The 24,652-nt window shown below is 45.0% G+C and overlaps 1 protein-coding gene and 1 long non-coding RNA gene across 4 annotated transcripts in view; one reads left to right on the forward strand and one right to left on the reverse strand.

Annotated features, from left to right (window-relative positions):
- Positions 1-349: 349 nt before the first annotated feature.
- PRKCQ (protein kinase C theta) overlaps positions 350-24,652 on the reverse strand; it is a 186,125-nt gene continuing 161,822 nt past the window's right edge. For all 3 annotated transcript variants that reach the window (XM_006933217.5, XM_045060841.1, XM_019833904.3), the window contains 4 exons: positions 23,696-23,834; positions 12,099-12,287; positions 3,811-3,939; positions 350-1,071 (listed from right to left, as the gene is read on the reverse strand). In XM_006933217.5, the coding sequence (XP_006933279.1) occupies positions 916-1,071; positions 3,811-3,939; positions 12,099-12,287; positions 23,696-23,834 (613 nt within the window). In that variant the 3' untranslated portion in view covers positions 350-915. The remainder of the gene's footprint in view (positions 1,072-3,810; positions 3,940-12,098; positions 12,288-23,695; positions 23,835-24,652) is intronic.
- On the forward strand, positions 3,918-7,197 carry LOC123386430. The gene is made up of 2 exons (XR_006600278.1): positions 3,918-4,036; positions 6,627-7,197. It is a non-coding gene; the product is annotated as an uncharacterized LOC123386430 (long non-coding RNA).

Below are 24,652 nucleotides of genomic sequence, written 5' to 3' on the forward strand. Positions count from 1 at the left end.
TAAAGGGAGACTTATGAGTCATGAAATCACCATCAAGGGTGTGATAAGAGATTGGTTTTCTTTTCTCTTGGAAGCACTATGCCCTTCTTGTTACAGCGTGAAAAGGATTGTAGTGAGTGGCTTCCACGATATTGAAATCAGCTGAGAGTGGGTGGATGGGGTGGTTCCACTGGCAGGAGTAAATGAGTCTATCTTTGTTGGACTCTAAGTGTAATATCTGTGTTGATAAGATAGCCAGAGTAGGTGTTTTATTAAACCCTCCACCTCAGCGACATGATCTCTTTTCACTTTCCGTTTTCCTCTTTCCCAAGAATGCCATGGCTAATCAGAATGAATGGATTTGTAAATCTCAAGTTACAAGCGATGTTTATTGTGAAGAATTCCCATAAAAACCTACCCAGGGCTTCCCCCATCACCATTTACACTTCCCCAGACGTGAACAGAATAAAACAGGTCACTGGCCACTTGTCTGTGGCTGAATGAAGCCCGCTTTGCCACCAGGCGACGCGCTGTTTCGGTCTCCAGAAGCCCGTGCTCACTGTGCCCCCTTCCGTCATCAAGTATTTCACCGATCAGCCATTGGTGCCCGCGTGAAGAGCCACAGTTTAGGGCAGTGTTAAGTTTTCAGATCTTTCACAGTGTGGAGGAGAACCCTCGTTCCAGTAAATAACTATGGTTAGTGATGACCTAACATCAGGGGTGGCCGCAGGAGAGGACAGGAGAGACACCGAAGGGCGTTGTAATGAGTGGAGCTGGGTTCTGCTGTAGATACAGAGTCAGTGGGGAGCTCGAAGGTCTTAGCCGGTGTTATTGAGTGTTTCTTTTCTTTTCCAAGGTGAAAAGGAATCCAAGGAGTGTCACTTGAACCAGTTCGCAGAGAGAAGGCAAAGTCCCTCATGTGTCAGGGGAAGTGGTTCAGGATATCAACCTCTCCATCCCTGGGTTGATGAAGGAAAAGTTTCTGAACATATTCTGGTCCATACTGTTGATGAGGGCTCTGTCAGCAAATGATAGCCGGGGCTTCTCATTTAAGAACTCTTTGTCGAAATTGCTGCAGTCATACGGTGATTTCTTGATCAGAGTTGGAGGGAGGGAGGAACAAAAGGAAGAGAATCAGCCACTGCATTAATTATCTTTCTTTTTGTTATCTAGGTAGGCTGTCATGTGTACATGACACTGCATGCTATCCGCATTGCAGATGAACTGAAGTAACACTCATAGATGGTCATAGGTGGATTCATGGAACATTCCTAAGATCCCGAGGCATTAGCTTGTCAATAGTACACTTAGATTCATGTAAAGGAATTTCATTATATACATCCAAGTAGGGTCTAATGATTCTGGTTAATAGTTTACCTGAAACAGGATTGGCCACTTCTGAAAAAGAGGCGGGGCCAGATGTGACCTGTATCCTTTTAGTTTTTAGGGGGTAACTGAGGGGGAAGAGGCGAGGGCTGGAGGATGGGAGTGGAGGCAAGGACTTTTACAGATTATATATTCCTATTCTTACATCAATATCCTTCACTACTGCTGGCTTCTCCACCCATGTTCATTTTATCATTAACCATCTTGGACCGTCTTCCATAGATGGATGGGGACAAACTCCCCTTGAGCCACCTAGCTCACTGGTGCCCATGAGACCAAAAAAAATGTAAAAACAAACACCTATTTATAAACACTGCTTAGTATGGTGTATAGTTCAGTTTTTTTTTAAGATGATCAAAAGTCACCCTTATATATATGAGCATAACTAAAAGTCAGAGGCTCTCCCTCCCCTCAAGGGGGCCCCTGGGCTGGTGAAGCCAATGGCCTGTGGCCTCTGCCTACAAATAGCTGCTTGGACAACAGGTCAGGGAAATTCCTTCCTACTGGGAGAACTGTCCTGTAGGGAAAGTGTAGATCAAAAGTCTGATTTTTAGATGGACACTATCAAGTCAATTGTAATGTACTGTGAAAGTTGAGGCATGAGTTACATTGTTCTGATGAGCGAAACTAGGTAAAAAAAAATCATTTTATCACAAATTATTAACCCACGTATTAGGGATGGTGCTGGTCCAAACAGTAAGTGCTAGAGACCAGCCTGGGGAACCCTTAGCGCGTCCCCAGAGCTTGGGACAATGTTGTGTCCTAGGAACACACTCACTTCGTCCTCCCCCCTCCTGAGGAACAGCAGTGGCCGTTTTCTAGAGCGAGGCACTCTCCTTCGGGACCCACGAGCCTGTGCCATTTCCATGCAGGAGAGACGGTAGAGACGGTTTATATCCATACTGACCAGGGACAGGTAAAGCTGGCATATCTACCATTTGCCTTACCCTTTAAAACAACTATTTTTTGAGGGGCGCCTGGGTGGCTAAGGTGGTCACACATCCCACTTTGGCTCAGGTCATGATCTCACGGTTCGTGGGTGCGAGCCCCGCGTCGGAATCTGTGCTGACAGCTCGGAGCCTGGAGCCTGCTTCGGATCCTGGGTCTCCCTCTCTCTGTCCCTCCCCCACTTCCTCTCACAAGCAAATAAAAACATTTAACAATTAAAACAAAACAAAACACTCATATCTTGGCCAAATGTCACCACTGGTAAAAGCCAGGCAAAGCGCTGGGGCGCCTGCGTGGCTCAGTCGGTTGAGATCCAGCTTCGGCTCAGGTCATGATCTCGTGGTTCGTGGGTTCGAGCCCCACGTCGGGCTCTGTGCTGACAGCTCAGAGCCTGGAGCCTGCTTCGGATTCTGTGTCTCCCTCCCTGTCTGCCCCTCCCCTGCTCACACACTCTCTCTCTCTCTCAAAAACAAACATTAAAAAAATTAAAAAAAACCCAAGAACTATTTATTGTAAAAACTGTAGTAAAATATACCTAACTTCAAAGTGACCATCTGAACGATTTTTAGGAGTCCGGTTCAGTGGCTGTGTGCAGTCACACTTACCAACATCCGTCTGCCGAGCTTTTGCATTTTAACTGCACTTTACTTTTTTGTAAGTTTATTTACTTATTTTTAGAGCATGTGCGTGCATGTGAGTGGGGGAGGGGCAGAGAGGGAGAGAGAGAATCCCAAGCAGGGTCCGAGCTGTCAGTGCAGAGCCTGACCTGGGGCTTCACACGGGGCTCGATCTCATGAACCGTGAAATCATGACCCGAGCCGTAATCGAGAGTCAGACGCTTAACCCACTGAGCCCCCTGGGGCGTCCCTTCTTCACTCTGTCTTCGCTTTATGGTGGTTCTGCACATGGACAGGTCATTGTGCCTTTTCTCATGGAGGTTAGTGACTTTCACTAGTGAGCATACACCTGGGAATTTAGAGACTTGTCTCTTCCTCAGCCCCAGTGTACTTTTTCCTTAAACCAAGTAACACTGAACGACTGCCGTTAGGGAATATAGTTAACGTGAACCAGTTGCAAACGTCAGGCAAACTTTAATAAATAGCCATGGAAAAGAGGGTTGCAAGATCCCCCGCATACGCGTTTGGGTCACAGAATCTGTGACCATGGGGCACGGATGCATCCTGTGCAAAAGCGCCGTATGTCATCAGAGAGCCACCTGGCACATGCAGGTTACGTCTGAGGCATGCGCCCAGCAATTCATTTTTCATGCAGGTACATTTTCATCGCACAGGTTAGATATTGCAAAACAAGAGTAACATCCCCCCTGCACTCCATCCCCCCCCCACTCCCAGCCAGGTAACCTGAATTATGGTTAAAGAAGCACTTTCCTCCAGGAACTGCACCCCGGAGGGAAGGTAGGGGCTCAAGCAGGGGTGAGGGGCAGGCAGGCAGCCCGGGAGCCAAGCTGGAACCAAATGGTCCCGGGAGGGTCCTTACCACTTTAGGCCGGAACGGTGGGTCAATCTCCTTCCTTTCAAGCTCTTCCCAGTTGATCTCCCGGAACAAAGGATGCTGGCGGATGTCTCCCCTCACTCCTAGTCTCTTTTCAGGTTCCCTCACGAAGAGCTGAGAAGCGGCAGAAAGAAAAGTTACTTCCCAGGGGACCAGCCGGTTAGCCTCAGACGAGGCTGCATTTCATAGTGTGTGAGGCGCAAGTCACGAGGTAAAGACTGCTTTTTTTTTTTATTATTATTATTTTTTATTTTATTTTTTTTATTAAAAAAAATTTTTTTTTCAACGTTTATTTATTTTTGGGACAGAGAGAGACAGAGCATGAACGGGGGAGGGGCAGAGAGAGAGGGAGACACAGAATCGGAAACAGGCTCCAGGCTCTGAGCCATCAGCCCAGAGCCCGACGCGGGGCTCGAACTCACGGACCGCGAGATCGTGACCTGGCTGAAGTCGGATGCTCAACCGACTGCACCAGCCAGGCGCCCCAAGACTGCTTTTTGAGGCTTTTCTAACCCGATTTTTCCACTCCCGAGTATCAACTGTTGTCTCCAAACTGGTGACAGCACTCTCCCTCAAATGAGCCTTCTGAATATTCCAGGGTGTGGGTTTTTGCTCCCTTGCTCCTGGCCCTAGAAATGCAGTCTCTTGAGTGATATAGACCGGTTTTGAAATCAGCTTTGCCTTGTATTATTTACGGGACCTCTGGCAAGTTGCAGGAGTCTGAGTCTGTGTCGTCCCCTGTAAAGTGAATGAAGTATCCTTCCCGCAGGGCGGTTCTGTGCGTGAGATGAAATCACACACACACACATGCACACACACGGGCACACGCACACACACGCACACACACGTATGCAGTGATTCGTGGTCTGTAAAACCCAACAACAGAGAATAAGTGATCAATTTATTTGTTGCTGGGTTGACCGCCCATTAATTGACTTTGATTTCCTACAAAGCTGCCTTCAAAGGATAACAGTGTTGCTTTGATGATATCCTATAAACTAGTCCCTGACGGTCAGCTTTGGATAAGGCGTCTGAGTAGTGAGAATCATTTCTGCTTCCTGCAAACCCGCTGGCAAAGTAATACTTAATGCAAATCCTCTGTAATGACCTCTGGTCTGTTACAGATATATTCTCTTCTTTGCACTGTTCCTTCTCCTGTTACTATGAGGTCACGCTGAACCTTGGCCAGGACAGGAAAGGGGCTTGGAAACTCTTCAAACCCCCACACAACGGGTCAAGGGCAGTACGGAATAGGTGAGTCCAAACACGAGACCTGGGGAGTCACAGCTCGATGTGTGTTTACAGAGTAACTTCTAGCTGTAGGGTGTTCATAAGGACCCCGTGGGGTCTCTGAAACAGGGATATTCCACGAGGCTCTGGCAGGACCGGACCTCCGGTAACAACTAAATTACAGAGATCTCTTGCTTTTATCTCTTGTAAGAATAACCAGTCTGTGTGTTTCCAAACACTGCCTTACTTATGTTACCTTCCTACTTGAAAATCTTCAAAGGCTCTACCGAAAGGCCCCCCCAAAAAACCCAAAACCAAAAGAAGAAAAAAAAAACACAACGTGCTGTAGCGAAGTGGAGATTTTTTTCTTCTTTTTAAAAATCAGGATAATCTTTTTAAAAGTCCAGGTAGAATACCCACGTAACCAGCTAGTGCAGCCACACGGTCAGCTGTCCCACTTTACCATACGGTGGCGGCTGAGGTCTCTCGATGGAAACTTGATGTGCCAAAGCTCCGTTAGAAAACCACTAACATGAGGCTGTCACCCAAGAGACTTCCTACCCACGTGGCCTTGTGCAAGTTTTCCGAGTCTCCATTTCCTCCCCTGGAGAATTCAGGGTGAGGCAAGGTCATCTCTATGCCCTGGTGAGTCCTAACATCCTCTGAGCCTGGCTGGTCATCCCAGGCTCTCTGTGGCCTCTGTAGACACACATCCTTCTGTCCCCACTGTAGCCCTCTCTTCTGTCCAGACGTGTCTACTCACTGAATACACCACCTGCCTTTCCCACCTCTGTCCTTCGCTATGGACATCTCCATCTCGTGAGGGGATACGTCTCCCCACATTTTGCCATTTCCTTCACCTCAGCTTTCAATCCCAGCCCATCACTCAGGGTTCAGCTTATGCTCCTTCTTCTTTGTGAAGCTTTCTTTGACTCCCTCAACTCCTGGTGAGCCCTCCCTGCCCTTCAACTCATACTCATTGTCATATGGTTGGTTCCGTGACTTATTCCAACCAGCGTTGAGAGTCAGGAGTAGTGCCAGATGCCTCCGCCGTATCGGCCTGACTTTGAAGACAGATTCTAAAAGCAGAGATCACTGTCCCGATCGTCAGTTAAGGACACGGGGGCTCAGAGTAGCTAAATAACTTGCTCAAGATCACAGGTCTAGCCAGGGGTAGAGCCCAAATTATAAACAGCCTCTTTAGTCTCTCCTCTGGGCTCCATAGGACATCTGAATATCTTCCCTCCATTAAAGAAGGTATCTATCATTTTTAATAGTATTTTGTTAACGTTTTTATTTTTGAGAGAGAGAGAGAGAGAGAGAGAGAGAGAGAGAGAGGCAGAGAGAGGGAGACACAGAATCCAAAGCAGGTTCCAGGCTCTGAGATGTCAGCACAGAGCCCGACGCGGGGCTCGAACTCAGGAATGAATGAGATCATGACCTGAGCCAAAGTCAGATGCTCAACCGACTGAGCCACCCGGTTGCCCCAAGAGCATTTTTAAGAGTATTTTTTTTTTAGTAGAGTGTAAGCTATGGAGGGCAAACACCACTTATGTTTCTCTTTCTTACAGAACCTAGCACAGTGCTGTGCACAAAGTAGATGCACGATAAATGTTTGTTAAAGAAGTGAGCAAGTTGTCTTTCTACTTTATTACATGCAGACCATAGATCTTCAGTCCTCACCTTCTGCCAGAATCTTGTCTTCAGCATATATAACGGCACATAGAAAAGGCACCAAATTCACAGTAAAATTTTTCTTCTGTAGACTCGAACACCAATGTAGGCCAACACATGGAAAAGCAGACTGATTCTTTAGAAGCAGAGGGAATAAGTGACTTGCCTAGAAACGATCATCACACCTTACTGGCCCCTACTTTTTAAGGACGTTTTCATGAAACAAGATGAGAGAGAAGGTGGGAGTGTCTCTAGCTCACATAGTTATAATGAAAGGCTTTACTGAATACAGTGAGAAGTAATTGCCCTATGCCAAGTGCGGACCATGCTGTTTCCTGTTGGATTTTTCCAGGACCATGTGTCGTTTGTACCTAGAGCATCCTGACAGAGCCTTCTGAGACTGACCCATGTACCTGTGAAATTTAAAAAAATATACTTTCAAAGATAAAATATGTAATGGGAATATAACATGACCTCATGTTCGAGACTCAGATTTCTTTCCCGTCCTGCACAGGAGTGAGTTACAGTCTTCTGTCCCCTGCATCAAAGCACGCCCCCCCCCCCCTTTCCAGGTCTGGTGACCTTGTGGGAGGCCATCGGCTCTGTGCTGGAGAAGTTGCACCAAGGGACTCCGTGTTCATGAAGAAAGACTTGCTTTTGTTCATAGAAGCTGTCAGAGGGCGGTTTACATTAACAGGAAACAGCACACCTCGTACACGAATGGCCAGGATGCAGCTGTCGTTTGTTTGAATTTACTCGACTGTCTGGGCTGGGGAGCCGTGCTGGGCGGCTGAGGAGGGCCACCAGCGCTTAGCCCCTGTCCCTGGAGAGGGGTCTTCTCCCCTCTTCATTCCCTGCGCAGATATATCTTTCTACAGAAGGGAGAGGTGCTTCTGTTTGGGATCTTTCATTTTCCGCCCATTTCCAAACAAATGGACGGGACATCCTGGATGAATACATGAGGGAGAAAGGGGTGTTTCTTTTCAAGACTCAACTGAACAGCGGTGTCCCAGTTGCAATTCATGATGCAGCACAGCCTCTTCTGCACAGTTGTTCAGTACACTACCTGCATCTATGTGCTGTGAGGACTAAAGGGAACAGAGAGTGATATTGATGCAGCTGCTGTAACAGATTCCTTTTTTTTTTTTTTTTAGAGGACTCATTACTTCTGGGTTTTACATTATAATTCTCTACAGGAAGTTTCTCAGAAATGATGCTACCTTTGATTTTTGCAGAAAACGGAACTCAAGGATGAGGGGGGCAGTGGGACCAAAGTTATAGAGCAAACCAGGAGGAGAGATGAAACTAGAAGCCATGTTCTTGTCAGCAAATTGCATGAGGAAACTAATTTTTATCAGCCTTACTTCTAGAACATGGCAGAGGACTACCGTCCTTGTGGGGCAAGGAGATGGAATTTTTACCAACACCTACGGGAAAGGATAAGCCCAGTCTCCTCCACGTGGATTTAAGACCTCTTTCGCCAACGAGTCCCACTCTCTCCCACTTTTTATTCTTACTTGTCTTGGTTTCTGCTCTGTTCAGCCAGATTTATTTTCTATTCTTCTAGCAAATCTTTTTCCCGCTATTGAAAGTGCACATGATTTTGGTTTTGGTATTTGCTGGCATTAACCCTTAGATTTTATTTTGTTCTTAAACTTTTTATTTTGAAACAATCACAGCGTCTTAGTCTGCTTGGGCTGCTACAACAAAATGACACGGACTGAGTGGTGCCTTAAACAACAGACATTTATTTTTCACAGTTCTGGAGTCTGGAAGTCCAAGATCAAGGTGCCTGTGTGGGCACTTTCTGGCGAGGACCCTCTTTTTGGCGTGTAGGTGGCCGCCTTCTTGCTGTGTCCTCACATGGCCTTCCTCTGGTGCATGCACTTGGAGGGGGGGATAGCTCTCTCTTCCTCTTTTTATAAGGGCACTCGTCCACTGTGGTGACCCCACCCCGATTATGTCATCTCTGCCTCATTATGTCCCAAAGGCCTCATCATTTTGGGGGTTAGGGCTTCAACATAGGATTTGGGGCCAGCACATTCAGTCCACACGTATCAATTCACAGGATGTTAAAAGCTAGTACAGGTGTCCTGTGTCCCTGTCACCTAGCTTCCCCTAATGCCTGTAGAGGGATCCCCCTCTACAGTCGCTGTCCTGCCTCCACTCTCCCCAGCCCCCACTGCCACTAATCTGATTTCCATCTCCACACTGCCCTTTGGAGAAGGTTACACAAGTGGACTCACAGTATGTGACCCTTGGAGACTGGCCTTTTTTCACTCCGCACGACACCCTTGCGATCCACCCAGGTTGTTTTGTAGATCGATAACCGTTCCTTCCTTTTTCTTGCTGAGTAATATTCCTTGTATGTGACTTGTCATCTTTCCTCTCTACCTGGAACTGATCCTTCTTCCCACACCGTCTTTCTCTCCTGTGAAAAACCGTCACTTCCAGCATTAACTTCTGATGAACTCCACCTGGTCCCGTGACTCCTTCACCCTCCCTCCTGGCCGTGAGCCCCCCCCCCCCCCCCCCCGACATCCCGAGGCGGCACTGGGTTTGGAAGCATAGCTGTTGAACTTTTGCGGAACATCAAGGGGTAAAGGTGGATCGCCTCCAGGCAGCCCCTGAGCTGTTTCCTTATTCCCTTCTGGGGGGTTTCGTTGGCCCAGGGCTTTTCAGTGCACCCCCACACTACGAGACTGAAGCGTGTCTCCTCAAAAGTCACACATCGAAGCCCTACCCCCCATGTGAGTGAACTTGCAGGAAACAAGTAATTACGGTTAAATGAGGTCATATGGGTGGGAGCCCGATCCAATAGGATTAGAGTCCTTATAAGAGGAAACAGCAGAGAGCTCTTCGCCCGTGCGTGAGTGAAGATGCGGCAAGGAGGCACCTGCCTGCAAGGCAGGAAGAAAGCCTTCGCCAGAAACCGACCTTGCTGGACCTTGCCTTTGGACTCCCAGCCTCCGGAACTGTAAGTAAATTTGTTGGGTGAGCTCCTCAGTCTGTGATATTTTGTTACAGCAGCTGGAGCCAACCAATCCTACCTCACCTTGAGCCCACGTGTCCAGTCCGTGTACAACCCATGCAGCAACTGTAATAATGTCTCAACTTGCCTTTGCGTAAAGCAACACTGCTTCCATCCCAATCCTGATAATTTTTACTGTTGTCATCTTCTTAATTGGTTAATTTTGAAATCAGCTTTCATTTTATAGGTGTGTTGTTCAGTCATTGAAAGTGTGTCTAATGGGTCATTCCGAGAGTTTTCTAGGTTTGTGGTTTCTTTGGATAACAGAAACAGAAAGCTGAGTTGAAGTGGCTCAGACTTGCAATGCCATCAGCCTTGGGTGGGGTGCCCTGGGGGGGGCTCTCTCCGCACTAGACTCCTGAGGGAGGGCTGCAGAGTTGCCTCAGCATCTCAGACTCTGGACAAGTTGCCGGTCGTATTAGACCAGGAGAAGTGGGTGCCCTTTAAGTCCAGGTAGTTCATGAGTAAAAAGTAGACTTGTGAAACAAGATGGGCCTGGTAATTATTTTTAGATTTAAAATCCACCGGGGCGCCTGGGTGGCTCAGTCAGTTAAGCGTCCAACGTCGGCTCGGGTCATGATCTCACGGTTTGTGGGTTCAAGCCCCGCGTTGGGCTCTGTGCCGACAGCTCAGAGCCTGGAGCCTGCTTCAGATTCTGTGTCTCCCTCTGTCTCTGCCCCTCCCCTGCTCATGCTCGCTCTCTCTCTCTCTCTCTCTCATCAAAAATAAATAAATGTTAAAAAAAAAACCCTTAAAATCCACCGAGAGCTTCTAATGTTGAAAGGTCTTATTCTTTGCTCCCCCTTTTCAATATAAAGACAGCAAGACTGAAAATTATTTTCCTAAATGATTTTTAAAGCCAGCTGAGATAGGAGACGCCCAAATTCAAAACACCTGTGCTCTTGGTCCACTTCTTTTAGATTTGCTCGCTTCCTGATCACCTCGGTGTATCTCCTTGATCCAAACAGTTGCTGGGACAGCTCAGTGAGTGCTGGTCGTTGTTATTATATGTAAGAGCACGTTGCACTACCGTGACTTATTTTTTGTACTCACACTGTGGGTGTTAATTTGCATCCTCAACAGAGGGAAACCAGGACTCTGCCTATAACCCCAATCTTTAATGATGGCTCTCAGGTGCTGCTTAGGTCTCTTCATTGGCTTTCCCTGGGAGCTCCTGGTTCATGGCAAGTGATTCTTAGAGCCCGGTTTCCATCTGTAACACACTCAGTTCTCCCCTGAGCCTGGACCGTCGTGGACCGGGGGGTGAGTCTTGCTTTGATGGCGAATTCTGCAGGGATGGTGACAGTCTGAATTCTGAGTTACAGGGTGAAAGATGCATCAGTGTTTCCAGTGGACATGGGAAGGGGATGTGATCTGCAGCATTTTAAATACTGCTGAAGGGGCCCTCTCAGGCAGTGAGCAGTGAGGGTCTCTGTGAGATGGAATGCTGTGAAATGGAGTTTGGTATAGTATCTGGGCCAGGGAACGGACTGAACAAATGGCCTGTGTGTCAAGGGCTTTGGCCAAAAACATCCCCGGTGACCAGTTCTTACTTCCAAAAGACCTACTAGAATGTCTCACAGAAGTTCTGGCTTTCACAAACCACCGGACTCCAAGCATGAAGCCACCCAGCCATAAAAGAACAATGGTTTCTCCTTACTCCTATGTCCTCTCCCTGCTTTTAACCTGGTCTGGTCTGCAGCAGAGACCCAAGAGCTGGAGAGGAAGAGAACAGGACACAGTTGGCCACAACATGACCACATTCCTTTCTCCCAAAGTGAGTGGCCACCAGCCCTGAATCTGACCGGAGAAGAGGGATTAAAAGTCTTGGCTTTGGAGATCTGGTTGACTTGCTGACTTCTTTCACCGGCTGAACAGTTTTACCTTTTCAACTGAGACCGTGTTTTATGGCCTAGGGGTGATGTGAGGTTTGTGTTTGGCTGAAGAGTTGTGCATTCTGTCCAGTTGGGAAGGGGAAGATGAACTGGCCTGAGTAGGCTTAATGGGCATGTTTGGAAACCAAAGGCTGAGTTTTAAGCTACAAACTGGGCTTGTCAGTGGGCCAATTTCCTCTCAAAGTAAGGGTTTCAAGAGTCATGGAACTGGTTCCTGGGCATTTCTTATGTAAACCAGGCACATGAATGTTTATCTTCTCATTTTGGTATCTAACGTCCACCCTACTGGTGCCTCAGTTGAAATACATGGTGAGAATCCTATTTAAATCCAGTTCAAGATGACTGTTGTTTACCACGTATAAATCAGAACTACAAATGAATGGGAGAACCGATCAGAATACCCAATACTAATTCTACAGAGTCTCCTTGGCTTCACTTCTTACCTTCACCAAAAGATCCTTCGCCTCTTTCTCAAGCCATCGGGGGTAAAAGGGATTGTCCATGCGGATGGAGTGGAAAAGCTCCTCTTCATCTTGCCCGTGGAAAGGTGACTGCCCAATCAGCATCTCATAGAGGAGAACGCCGAAGGACCACCAGTCAACAGAATGGTTGTATTTCTGGCCCAGCAAGATCTGTGTGGCCAAGAGGCAGAGGCATAATTAATGAACACGAGGTGGATGAGCCAAAACCCTGCTTGAACTTTTCAAGGCCACTCAGTAAATAGTCGATGGTGATGACCGCATGTGGTTTTAACACCGATCACACTGAAAACTGTAGCTTTTGAGATGCTGACGGCAGAAATGAGTGAACAGTGCCCAAACTGAGCAAACAGTTTTTGGTTTTAATGTCTCCTTCCCCTGTGGCCTTAAGAGCAACCACTGGCCTGTGCCGTTAGCCTTCATTTTCCCACCTGTGATATGAGGACTTGGGTAGTCGATTCAGACCTAAGAAAGCTGGTGTGTGTGTGTGTGTGTGTGTGTGTGTGTGTATGCTGTTCTGTGACTAAACCAAACCCACGTGTTTTACTGAAGTCTGTCGTGAGACTTTGCATAAACTTTCAGTAGGTAATCACACCTCCAAAGAGGTCATCTCCCTAAATCCATCCCGTAAAGCCTCTCTGGCCACAGTTGTACAACTAAGGTGTCCCATCTGTGGTCGCCATTAAAGAGTCAGAATTAGTGAGTGTGCCGAGAGAGACCAGGATAGCAGACGTCAGTTCCAGAAATTCTCTCTCTTAGAGTGATGTGCAGCTTAACAGCAGTGCTTTGAGTAGAACTGGTCTGGTCTGTCCTTTAGGGAAGTGGATTTAAAGTCTGGGATCTCACCTAACTTTTATTTTTCTAAAAAAGATTAAGCAGGGGAGAGGCAGAGAAAGGGGTGGGGGAGAGAATCAAGCAGGCTCTGCACTGTCAGCACGGAGCCTGAGCAGGGCGGGGTGGGGGTGGGGGGCTCAAACTCACAAACCACGAGATCATGACCTAAGTTGAAACCCAGAGTTGGATGCTTAACCAACTGAGCCACCCAGGCGCCCTCCACCTAACATTTTAGAAAGATTTCTACCCTTTCATCCATCTACTCTCCTGGCAGAAAAGACTGTATTCTGGGCTTTCAGTGGCTTCCTTGTTGAATGTTGAAAGGTAGAGAGTGTACCTGTGACTCTTGTCATCCTAGCAAACCAAGCTGTGACATTTTCCAGTGCCATGCGTGAGGTCCATCAGTGGCTGAATGGATAAGCGATGTGACCTATACATACAGCGGAATATTATTCAGCCTTAAAACAGAATGAAATCCTGACACGTGATCCAACCTAGATAAACCTTGAGGACATTGTGCTAAATGAAAGAAGCCAGACTTGAAAAGACAAATACTGTATGAATTCACTTGTATGAGGTCCCTAGAGGTGTCTGATTTATAAGGACAGAAAGTGGGACACTGGTTGCTGAGGGTTTGGGGAAAACGGGTGGTTGTTTAATGGCTGTAGAGTTTCAGTTCTGACTGATTAAAAAAAAAAATTCCAGAGATTCGTTGCACAACAATGCGAATATACTTAACACGACTGAATAACACTCTTAGAATGGTTAGATGGTATATTCCATGGTATGTATATTTTACAATGAAAACAGTACACAGCAGGAACACAGTAACAATTTGTTAAATGGCGAAGACAAGAAAACCCTTGTGTCTCATGCCTGCTGCTCCCAGGATGGGGGTGGGGACAAGATGCTTTATTACCAAAATGGAGAAAGTGAGGATAGTATTGAAGCGCTAAATTAAAAAGCGAGGCTGGGACCCTCTGGAGATGGCCATCCTTTCCACGCTGGCTGCATCTTAAGACCTAGCTCAGTCCCCTGTGTGTGAGCACATACACATAAACACACAGGTCATTTTACTATTAGAGGTCTCCGTTTGAAATGGAATGTCTTCTTACGTGGGCCTGTGGAATATATGGTACAGTTGCAGCAATGGCGGCCTTAGGAAAGAAAAACGATGTTACATTCTAGACATTGTAGCATTTCTAGTAAAGCTGCATGTCTGGATGCTGGTGATCCTTTGATACAGTGGGCTAGTGTGCATGTCTGCTGTCTCTGACTGCCACCCCACCCCACTCCACGTCTGTCCTTGGGGAATGAGCTACGTGTGGTCTGAGGCTCGGGAATATGGTGGAAGTGTCTCCCAACACAACAGTTGATAAACCACGACGAAACCGTGATGGCCATACAAAATGTTGTGGGTTCTACTTCTGGCTTAGTCCCCCTAATGTATAGTTTGGGGCAGATTCCTTCACCCTCTCTGGGTCTCATTTGTTAAAAAAAAAACAAAGTGGTGATAACATCTGGCTGACTTACTACTGGGTTATTGTGCGAATCCAGTGAAAAGCAGGGAACATGCAGTGCTTTGTCCTATGGAAATGACTGCATGCTCTACGATAACTATCCATCTTGATCAACTGGCACCCGTTGGTGAAAATAAAGATCAAGTTGCAAACAGAATTTTGCAATCTGCCACTGACTTCCAGCATACAACTGCTAGCCAGTATCCTTAATAAAGTTAACTTCAAAGTTTAGAGAAGATGGATTATTCCTTAGGGAAAAGTTTAAAAGTAGATACAGAGAGAGTGATAAAGATGTGTACACACACACACACACACACACACACACACACACACATCTCAGTTTAGGTGAATTTGCCTCAAATGGGGACTGGTTCACACACAATTCCCAAGTTCTGTCACAAGGGGGAGCCCAAAGCAACCAGAAACTGCTCTGAGCATCCTGTCTTTCTAAACTTCATTTGGAAGGACAGATGAAAAGAAATTTGGAGGACAGGAGACAGCTGTGGTGGAAATTAAGTCTTCTAGTGCTAGGTGATGTTCATAAAGAATTCCTCGTAAGTTAGGAGGAAGAAGCAAAATGCAGAGTGACCTTGCCTGAACAGAAAATTTGCAGAAGTATGCTGACATGTGTTAGGTATCTGTGTCTTATTTATAAGAATTCCTGAGGTAGGTCCTGGGACCCCTGTTTAATAAAGGACAGGGATTGGACTTCAGGAGGTTACTGTCTTATTTAAGATCTAGTTAGGGAGCTGAAGCTATGTTCTGAACCCTGCTCCTTGGGAGATTTTTGCTACATAATGTTCCTTTTATCTTTAATGTCCCATGGATTAAATCTCAACCTAACAAGGTCATACTCACACTGTCTACATTTCTAAAGAAACTGGTAGGGAAACACTGGCTGAAGCAGCCCCTTTTTCTGTCTCAACCCCTGCTGCATTTTTAAAAATATTCATTTTGAGAGAGAGAGAGAGAGAGAGAGAGAGAGAGAGAGAATATGAGCAGGGGAGAGGCAATGAAGCAGAGAGAGAGAGAGAGAGAGAGAGAGAGAGCGCATCCCAAACAGATTCCGTAGCACAGATCCCAACAGGGCTCGATCTCACAAACTGTGAGATCATGACCTGAGCCAAAATCAAGAGTTGGATGCTTAACTGACTGAACCACCCAGGTGCCCTTGTTTCAGCCCCTGCTGCCTTCGTATGGCCTCATCCTCTTTTGTCCTGTTCCCTCCCCCCATCTTTACTCAAATAATTCAGATACTAAAGACGTTGCCACTTTATGTCAGAGTCTCTCTCTCCAACGGTGAAAGTTATCATTGGCAACTGCATCCTCCTGGTAGAGCTAGTGAGTTACATCTCTATAAAGCTCACTGTGTTGGTGTGTGGTCATAGTTTACTAGGTGACCAGCCAGTCCCTTTATAGTGTTGGTCCCCAAGTGACTCCTGGTCTCTCCAGGGAGCTGCTTCCGTGTATTGGAATCCCACATGGAATTACTAAGTGGCTTAGCGAGTAGGGTGTTTAACTGTTTCCCTAGTTTTGTCAAAACGGGCTTGGACCTCCGGTTACATGTTAGACCCTTGGTCCTACAACTGGAAGACACAGGGAGTCATTGAGTTTTATGTCTTAGGAGACATGAACTGGGGACATTCCCCGGCTGTGGGGAGTGCGGTCTGTATTTTTGTGTGTCATTCCTGATGCCGCTCTGAAGTGCATTTACTTCTGGAATTCGGGTTCTCCCATCAAGAGATACTGGCATCTGCCAGGTGGGCTCCATGGCCCTTGTCCTGCTCTGTGCTCCTGTGTGTTTCTAGTGACTTGCCTGGTCTCACTGGCTTTCTGTTTGCCACAGAGTCCCTTCCCTGGAGATAACAACCGAATACATATAAAACCAGTACTAAGCAGCATATACTTAGAAACACAATAAGGGAAAGTTAAATTATTAAGGCTCCGAGGTAGGAGAGCACACCTGTTTTTTTAAAATATTTTTTTAAGTTTATTTTTGAGAGACAGATGTAAACACATAGAACATAAGAAAATGGCAGCAGAGAGGTCTCTCTTGCTCTCAGTACAAGTTCTTGGTCACCTACATTATAAGGAAGCTAAAAGAGTGTCATTAGTTATGACAAGAAGTTAGCTAAAGGTCAGATGTATCAAAGACCTTGTTTTGAATTATGGAATGATTTGAATTACAACCTCCATTGTCGACAACGAACCTTGCCTAAAATACGTATTGTAAAGTCTAAGTGATACTGTGCCTTTGTGAGCTATCCTTTCCAGCTATGATGGCCAGTGAAACCAAGAAGTAAAAATCTAATCAGACCTTTGAATCTGAGTCCTAGAGTGTTCAATCAAGATCTTAAGTTATTTAACCTCATTATTTGAACAAAGCATAAACTATCAATAAACAGAATAAAATTTAATTACTTAAAATAATTGTAGGGGTGCTGGGTGGCTCAGTCAATTAAGTGTCTGACTTCAGCTCAGGTCATGATCTCACAGTTCATGAGTTCAAGCCTTGTGTCGGGCTCTGTGCTGGCCGCTCAGAGCCTGGAGCCTGCTTCGGATCCTGTGTCTCCCTCTCTCTCTCTGCTCGCTCCTTCCCTGCTCATGCTCTCTCTCTCTTTCAAAAATATTTAAAAATTTTTTTAAAAAATTGTATATTTTGTTTTAATTTCAACCTGACTGTATCCTTCTATATGCATATTTTATAATATACAGACTATATTAGTTGGCAGTAGTGTGTGAGATTCATATACAATATACATATACTGAGGATGCTTTTTTTTAACTAATGAGGGAACATCTCTTACAAAAATTTGGAACTATGTAGAAGGTAAACTGGCAGTTGGATGGTGACAGAGAGGAAAGCCAGAGGGTGTCCCCAGCGTCCAGACAAGAGCTGCTCAGGGCCTGGAGTAGGGTAGCGGCCGGAAGTGGGGGAAGGAACTGGAGAAGCATTGGGGGTCCAACCAAAGGGACTCACTTAGAGAATCAAGGAATAATCAAGGGTGATTCTTAATGCAGTCACAAGATCGGGGAGGGGAAAGAATAGATGTCTCTGGGGGCTATATCTAGAACTTCTGGGTGTTTGGATAGGGGAAGGGTAAGAAGGAAAGAAAGAAAACTCAATTACTCTGGTTTTCTGGTGAGGTTAGTAGGTGGATGAGTGTGTGATTTACTAAGAAAGAGATGAAGGGAAAGGGGGTGGTGGGCGGAGCAGGTTCAACAGAGAAAGTGAGTTGGAGACCTATTATGTTTGAATGGCCTGTGACCACAGAAGCAAGAAGTTTGGGCTGGCCATATTGATCTTGGAGTTATAACCATAGTCTTAAATTAATTATTGCTCATGGAGAATGTATAGTAAGAAGACTGCATGGTGGAAGGTAAGAGACAGAAGATGCAGAGAGAGAAGTCAGTCGCTAACACTAAATTCTGGAAGATGCAGAAGCAGACAGGTAAGTCAAAGGCCATAATTTCTGGTTGACCAGTGGCCAGTCTTGCATTTAAACAAGGTTCAGTCAGACATTAGGGTATCAGAATGGATAAAAAAACAAGACCCATCTATTTGCTGTCTACAAGAGACTCATTTTAGACCTGAGGACACCTTCAGATTCAAAGTGAGGGGATGGAGAACTATTTATCATGCTACTGGAAGCCAAAAGAAAGCTGGCATAGCCATACTTATATCAGACAAACTAGACTTTAAATTAAAGGCTGTAACAAGAGATGAAGAAGGGCATTATATAATAATTACAGGGTCTACCCATCAGGAAGAGCTAACAATTATAAATGTCTATGTGCTGAATACGGGAGCCCCCAAATATATAAAACAATTACAAACATAAGCAACCTTATTGATAAGAACGTGGTAATTGCAGGGGACTTTAACACTCCACTTATAGAAATGGATAGATCATCTAGACACATGGTCAATAAAGAAACAAGGGCCCTGAATGATACATTGGATCAGATGGACTTGACAGATATATTTAGAACTCTGCATCCCAAAGCAACAGAATATACTTTCTTCTCGAGTGCACATGGAACATTCTCCAAGATAGATCACATACTGGGTCACAAAACAGCCCTTCATAAGTATACAAGGATTGAGATCATACCATGCATACTTTCAGACCACAATGCTATGAAGCTTGAAATCAACCACAGGAAAACGTCTGGAAAACCTCCAAAAGCATGGAGGTTAAAGAACACCCTACTAAACAATGAATGGGTCAACCAGGAAATTAGACAAGAAATTAAAAAATATATGGAAGCAAACGAAAATGAAAATACAACAATCCAAACGCTTTGGGACGCAGCGAAGGCAGTCCTGAGAGGAAAATACATTGCAATCCAGGCCTATCTCAAGAAACAAGAAAAATCCCAAATACAAAATCTAACAGCACACCTAAAGGAAATAGAAGCAGAACAGCAAAGACAGCCTAAACCCAACAGAAGAAGAGAAATAATAAAGATCAGACCAGAAATAAACAATATAGAATCTAAAAAAACTGTAGAGCATATCAATGAAACCAAGAATTGGTTTTTTGAAAAACTAAACAAAATTGATAAACCTCTAGCCAGGCTTCTCAAAAAGAAAAGGGAGATGACCCAAATAGATAAAATCATGAATGAAAATGGAATTATTACAACCAATCCCTCAGAGATACAAGCAATTTTCAGGGAATACTATGAAAAATTATATGGCAACAAACTGGACAACCTGGAAGAAATGGACAAATTCCTAAACACCCACACGCTTCCAAAAGTCAATCGGGAGGAAATCGAAAGCTTGAACAGACCCATAACCAGCGAAGAAATTGAATCAGTTATCAAAAATCTCCCAACAAATAAGAGTCCAGGACCAGATGGCTTCCCAGGGGAGTTCTACCAGACATTTAAAGCAGAGATAATACCTATCCTTCTCAAGCTATTCCAAAAAATAGAAAGGGAAGGAAAACTTCCAGACTCATTCTATGAAGCCAGTATTACTTTGATTCCTAAACCAGACAGAGACCCAGTAAAAAAAAGAGAACTACAGGCCAATATCCCCGATGAATATGGATGCAAAAATTCTCAATAAGATACTAGCAAATCGAATTCAACAGCATATAAAAAGAATTATTCACCATGATCAAGTGGGATTCATTCCTGGGATGCAGGGCTGGTTCAACATTTGCAAATCAATCAACGTGAGACATCACATTAATAAAAGAAAAGATAAGAACCATATGATTCTGTCAATCGATGCAGAAAAGGCATTTGACAAAATTCAGCAGCCTTTCTTAATAAAAACCCTCAAGAAAGTCGGGATAGAAGGAACGTACTTAAACATCATAAAAGCCATTTATGAAAAGCCCACAGCTAACATCATCCTCAATGGGGAAAAACTGAGAGCTTTTTCCCTGAGATCAGGAACACGACAGGGATGTTCACTCTCACCACTGTTGTTTAACATAGTGTTGGAAGTTCTAGCTTCAGCAATCAGACAACAAAAGGAAATCAAAGGCATCAAAATTGGCAAAGATGAAGTTAAGCTTTCACTTTTTGCAGATGACATGATATTATACAAGGAAAATCTGATAGACTCCACCAGAAGTCTGCTAGAACTGATACATGAATTTAGCAAAGTTGCAGGATACAAAATCAATGTACAGAAATCAGTTGCATTCTTATACACTAATAATGAAGCAACAGAAAGACAAATAAAGAAACTGATCCCATTCACAATTGCACCAAGGAGCATAAAATACCTAGGGATAAATCTAACCAAAGATGTAAAAGATCTGTATGCTGAAAACTATAGAAAGCTTATGAAGGAAATTGAAGAAGATATAAAGAAATGGAAAAACATTCCATGCTCATGGATTGGAAGAATAAATATTGTCAAAATGTCAATACTACCCAAAGCTATCTACACGTTCAATGCAATCCCAATCAAAATTGCACCGGCATTCCTCTCGAAGCTAGAACAAGCAATCCTAAAATTCATATGGAACCACAAAAGGCCCCGAATAGCCAAAGTAATTTTGAAGAAGACCAAAGCAGGAGGCATCATAATCCCAGACTTTAGCCTCTACTACAAAGCTGTCATCATCAAGACAGCATGGTATTGGCCCAAAAACAGACACATAGATCAATGGAATAGAATAGGAACCCCAGAACTAGACCCACAAACGTATGGCCAACTAATCTTTGACAAAGCAGGAAAGAACATCCAATGGAAAAAAGACAGTCTCTTTAACAAATGGTGCTGGGAGAACTGGACAGCAACATGCAGAAGGTTGAAACTAGACCACTTTCTCACACCATTCACAAAAATAAACTCAAAATGGATAAAGGACCTGAATGTGAGACAGGAAACCGTCAAAACCCTAGAGGAGAAAGCAGGAAAAGACCTCTCTGACCTCAGCCGTAGCAATTTCTTACTTGACACATCTCCAAAGGCAAGGGAATTAAAAGCAAAAATGAATTACTGGGACCTTATGAAGATAAAAAGCTTCTGCACAGCAAAGGAAACAACCAACAAAAGTAAAAGGCAACCAATGGGATGGGAAAAGATATTTGCAAATGACATATAGGACAAAGGGCTAGTATCCAAAATCTATAAAGAGCTCACCAAACTCCACACCTGAAAAACAAATAACCCAGTGAAGAAATAGGCAGAAAACGTGAATAGACACTTCTCTAAAGAAGACATCCAGATGGCCAACAGGCACATGAAAAGATGCTCAACGTTGCTCCTCATCAGGGAAATACAAATCAAAACCACACTCAGATATCACCCCATGCCAGTCAGAGTGGCCAAAATGAACATATCAGGAGACTATAGATGCTGGAGAGGATGTGGAGAAACGGGAACCCTCTTGCACTATTGGTGGGAATGCAAATTGGTGCAGCCACTCTGGAAAACAGTGTGGAGGTTCCTCAAAAAATTAAAAATAGACCCACCCTATGACCCAGCAGTAGCACTGCTAGGAATTTACCCAATCGATACAAGAGTACTGATGCATAGGGGTACTTGTACCCCAATGTTTATAGCAGCACTCTCAACAATAGCCAAATGATGGAAAGAGCCTAAATGTCCATCAACTGATGAATGGATAAAGAAATTGTGGTTTATATACACAACGGAATACTACGTGGCAATGAGAAAGAATGAAATCTGGCCCTTTGTAGCAACGTGAATGGAACTGGAGAGTGTGATGCTAAGTGAAATAAGCCATACAGAGAAAGACAGATACCATATGTTTTCACTCTTATGTGGATCCTGAGAAACTTAACAGGAACCCATGGGGGAGGGGAAGGAAAAAAAGAGGTTAGAGTGGGAGAGAGCCAAAGCATAAGAGACTCTTCAAAACTGAGAACAAACTGAGGGTTGATGGGGGGTGGGAAGGAGGGGAGGTGGGTGATGGCTATTGAGGAGGGCACCTTTTGGGATGAGCACTGGGTGTTGTATGGAAACCAATTTGACAATAAATTTCATATATTGAAAAAAAAAACAAGGTTCAGTCAAAATTAAATACCAAATAAGCACAGGACAAAGCCACATATTTCTTAAACTCAGGGCACCACAATTATGCTCTTGATGACAGACGTGCTAATTTTTGACCCGGGAAATCAGAAGTCCATCCCTATCAAACCACCATCCCCCTTTATGAATTTATTAATATTCATTCATTCTTCCCACCTGAGGGGAAGTTGTATTAGCAACTTAATGCACCAATCCCTGTGCTCAGTCATTGGATATAAAAGTGAATAAGAATCTACGAAAAGTGAATCTACACATGAGATCACATGGCACAGAACTGGACACTCATTGTACCAATATCCATTCCCTGATTTTGGTGTCGTGCCATAATTATAGGAGATGTAGCCAATGGGGGAAATGGGTGGAGGATATATATCGGTGACACTTCTGTACTATTTTTGCAACTTCTTGTGAATCTATAATGATTTCAAACTAGTACAGAGATTTTATTTTAATTTTTTTTTAATTTTTTTTCAACGTTTATTTATTTTTGGGACAGAGAGAGACAGAGCATGAATGGGGGAGGGGCAGAGAGAGAGGGAGACACAGAGTCGGAAACAGGCTCCAGGCTCTGAGCCATCAGCCCAGAGCCTGACGCGGGGCTCGAACTCACGGACCGCGAGATCGTGACCTGGCTGAAGTTGGACGCTTAACCGACTGCGCCACCCAGGCGCCCCTTTATTTTAATTTTTAAAAAATTTTTAATGTTTATTTTTGAGAGAGAGCACAAGTAGGGGAGGGGCAGAGGGAGAGGGAGACACAGAATCTGAAGCAGACTCCAGGCTTCGAGCTGTCAGCACAGAGCCCGACATGGGGCTCAAACCCGGAGATGGTGAGATCATGACCTGAGCCAGTCAGACACTTAAGTGAGCCATCCAGGTGCCCCATAGTACAGAGATTTAAAAAAGTGGATAGCTTGACTTTAGAGCAATTATCCACTGGTGCATGGAGATTGAGATGAAAAGCAATGAAGAAGGTCCAGGTGTTAAGGGGGTGTCCAGTCTCCCTCAGGTGGGCAGCTGGGGAGGACTCCATAACAAGGGGGGCACATGGGTAGAGTAGGAATGATGAATGCCTTCTGAGCAAATGCCATTCTTCTAAGGGCTCAGAATATGAGCACTATACCTCTCTCTCTCTTTTTTTTTTTTTTTAACTTCCATAGGCTCACCCATTTTAGACTTACAATAACATGGGACATAAATATCTCATTTGACAGAAGAGGGGTTGCAGGTCACTAGACTCTAGCAGTCTCTCCAAGGTCACACAATGGCAGCTTGGAAACCACAGTTCCTGGTTTTTCTGGTCCCAAGATGAAACCACTTGACTTATTCAGGTGGATACTTTTGAGCCTGTTCAGTGTCCACCTGGTTCTTCCCCATCATTTCCTCTGTTTGGTCTGAGTGGAGTGAATACAGTTTGAGTCTGTGGTGGGGAGAAGTCCTAGCTGAGGAGGACATGTTGGATGGGAGACCACCCCCTGCCCCTCTGCCATTCAATAATAACACAGTCCCCGTGTGCGGCTGCATTCATGAAATACTGAGACAAACAGATACAAATACTGAAACCAACTACTTTAACTCTTCTGATTTTTTGGGACAGGAAGAAGCAGTGGCACTTGGCCAGGGATGTGTAGAGCTGGGCAGGTGCCCACGCACTCCCTTCCCACAGCACATCCGTACCTCCGGGGCAATGTAGTCCGGGGTCCCGCAGAAAGTGTTTGTCTTGGCATCTCCTAACATGTTCTCCTTGCACATTCCAAAGTCTGCTATTTTGATGTGTCCATCTTTGTCTAACAGGATATTATCAAGCTTCAGATCTCTGGAAAACACAAGCAAAGCAACATCTCACGGTGATACATACATTTTTTGTTAGAATAGAATTGCCACGTGAGGGGCGGTCACTTGTCACCTCACAGCCTGAGGTCATCAGGGGAACATGCTTGCTGGTCCTCCTCTCCCTTTCAGCCCTGTTCTTCAGTCTCCAGCTCTGCCCATGGGCTCACTGCCGTCTCCTAGGTCTTTCCTCCTTGACAAGCATCTCGTGCTCTGGGACTTCACCAATAGTCCTTCTCGGCCCAGGCCAGTCTTCTTGGGCCTGGCTCTGACAGACTTTGGTCCCCCCACCCATGCCCAGTAAAGCACTTGGTGCATCTCTGGAGCTATGTGTGGATGGCTGCATGGGTGGTGGAATGGATAATGTAATGGGTAGGTGATGGGGAGTCTCACCAGTGTAGCATCCTTCAGTTTTAAGGGGCCTTCGAGAAACAATATTGGGATATAAAGGACAGCTAGTTGTGAAATAAATGTCTTTAGGGGTTCGTAGTTGGGAATGTGCCATAAGGTGGTATTTAATACCACACAACGCATACACCTGCCTGCTTGTGTACAAGATAGCAGTAGAGATAGCATTGACTCTTCAAGGGAATTATTGGTTGCTGCTGATTCCTCTGTCTGATTTACCAAGGGGTGCAGTTCAGTATGATCACAAAGGTAAGATACAGACCTGAGGCTCTTTATCCGAGTACCTTACTTTCATGACGAGGGAAGAAAGGCCTGAAAAACTCACTTTATGCGATTTTCCAAGTATATCTGTTTCTTCATGGATAAATTATACTGCATCTAATTCCAAGACTAATT

Source organism: Felis catus, chromosome B4, assembly GCF_018350175.1.
Source record: "Felis catus isolate Fca126 chromosome B4, F.catus_Fca126_mat1.0, whole genome shotgun sequence".
Classification (NCBI taxonomy): Eukaryota; Metazoa; Chordata; class Mammalia; order Carnivora; family Felidae; genus Felis; species Felis catus.